Source organism: Austrofundulus limnaeus, unplaced genomic scaffold (genome assembly GCF_001266775.1).
Source record: "Austrofundulus limnaeus strain Quisiro unplaced genomic scaffold, Austrofundulus_limnaeus-1.0 Scaffold803, whole genome shotgun sequence".
NCBI classification, from domain to species: Eukaryota; Metazoa; Chordata; class Actinopteri; order Cyprinodontiformes; family Rivulidae; genus Austrofundulus; species Austrofundulus limnaeus.
This window is the reverse complement of record NW_013953205.1, coordinates 104,169-105,688: the sequence shown is the minus strand read 5'-3', so window position 1 is coordinate 105,688 and position 1,520 is coordinate 104,169. Positions and strand designations below refer to the sequence as shown.

Here is a 1,520-nt window from a genome sequence, read left to right as displayed (position 1 = left end):
CATTAGCAGTGGAAACGCAGCTAGTGATGTTGGAGGAATGAATTTTAGTTAATTAATAATTATTTTTATAAATAAGAAGTGAAGAGAATAAGGCTGCTGGAGAAGAGGAGGGTTAATATAAAAACACTTCTGCCCACTCCTTTTGTTTGAAAACTGTATATTTGTAATGTTTCTGTTAGCTCCTGTTATGTTTAATAAACTCATAAAAACCTATTACTTATTAAAACAAATAAAACAACAACATTTCATCACAATCAGTCTCATGTCCTGTCAATCAGTTTCCCCAAATGTAAATAAAATCGATCCCAGATGGATTAAATTGATTTGTTTACTGATGCTGTCAGCAGGAAAAACAAACACTGACTGTTTTCTGACAGTTTTCCTGCTCCTCTGCAGACGGTCGATGCCAAGAAGCTGGAAAAAGCCGAAGCTAAGCTGAAAGCTAAAACTGAGCGCCGCAATGAGAAGGACTCTCAGAAGAACTCCAGTCCACTGTGAGTCCTTCAGCTGTCTTTCTGTCCCCTTTACTCACCTGTCCTCACCTGTCCTCACCTGTCTGGCTCCTCTCAGGGTCCTGGAGGAGGCGTCGGCCAGCCAGGCCAGCAGTAAAAAGGAGAACCGGGTCGACCAATCGGGGAAGAACCGGAGCTACGACATTCGGATAGAAAACTTTGACATTTCCTTCGGAGAGAGGTGAGGACACTAAGAGGCAGCAGGGGGCGTCGCAGCCAATCAGAGCTCACCTCCACGCTGATGTCACTGTGTCCAGGTGTCTGCTGCAGGGGGCGGAGCTGTGCCTGGCGTCAGGGCGGCGGTACGGTCTGATCGGTCGGAACGGCCTGGGGAAGACCACGCTGCTGAAGATGCTGGCGAGTCGGAGCCTGCGCGTGCCGCCGCACATCTCCATCCTGCACGTGGAGCAGGAAGTGGCGGGGGACGACACCGTGGCGCTGCAGAGCGTCCTGCAGAGCGACACGCTGCGAGAGGGCCTGCTGGATGAGGAGCGGCGGCTGAACGCTCGCATCGCCAGCGGAACGTAAGCTCGGCCAATCACGGCGCGGCTGGAGGCGGCTCGTTCGTCCCCGATGACCTGTGACGAGCCGGTCCTGATCTCTGCTGTCGTTTCAGGGCTGACGGGATGGAGAGCGTCCGGCTGTCTGAGATTTACGTTAAACTGGAGGAAATCGAAGCCGACAAAGCCCCGGCCCGGTAACCATGGCAACAGCCCTCTTTATTTTCACAGTCGGTTTGAAAATAAGTTATAACACCTGGATGACAGGTGGAATAAATCTGATGGTGACCCTGTTAACCATCTCCATCTCTCTCGTCCAATCAGAGCCTCGGTCATCCTGGCCGGTCTCGGATTCTCTCCCAGAATGCAACAGCAGACCACCAAGTGAGTGACATGTGCACGAAACATGCTACGATCATGTGTTTCCTGTTTGTTTCTCATGTGTTTCCTGTTTGTTTCTCATGTGTTTCCTGTTTGTTTCTCATGTGTTTCTCATATGTTTCCTGTT

The 1,520-nt window shown here is 50.4% G+C and overlaps 1 protein-coding gene across 1 annotated transcript in view; it reads left to right on the top strand.

Annotated features, from left to right (window-relative positions):
- The window catches only part of abcf3 (ATP-binding cassette, sub-family F (GCN20), member 3), a gene marked incomplete in the record, with an annotated part of 14,808 nt that overhangs the window by 6,057 nt on the left and 7,231 nt on the right, over window positions 1–1,520 (top strand). Inside the window, 5 exon segments of the mRNA XM_014028757.1 lie at window positions 397–494; window positions 571–693; window positions 770–1,036; window positions 1,129–1,209; window positions 1,337–1,396. Coding sequence (XP_013884211.1) covers window positions 397–494; window positions 571–693; window positions 770–1,036; window positions 1,129–1,209; window positions 1,337–1,396 — 629 coding nt within the window.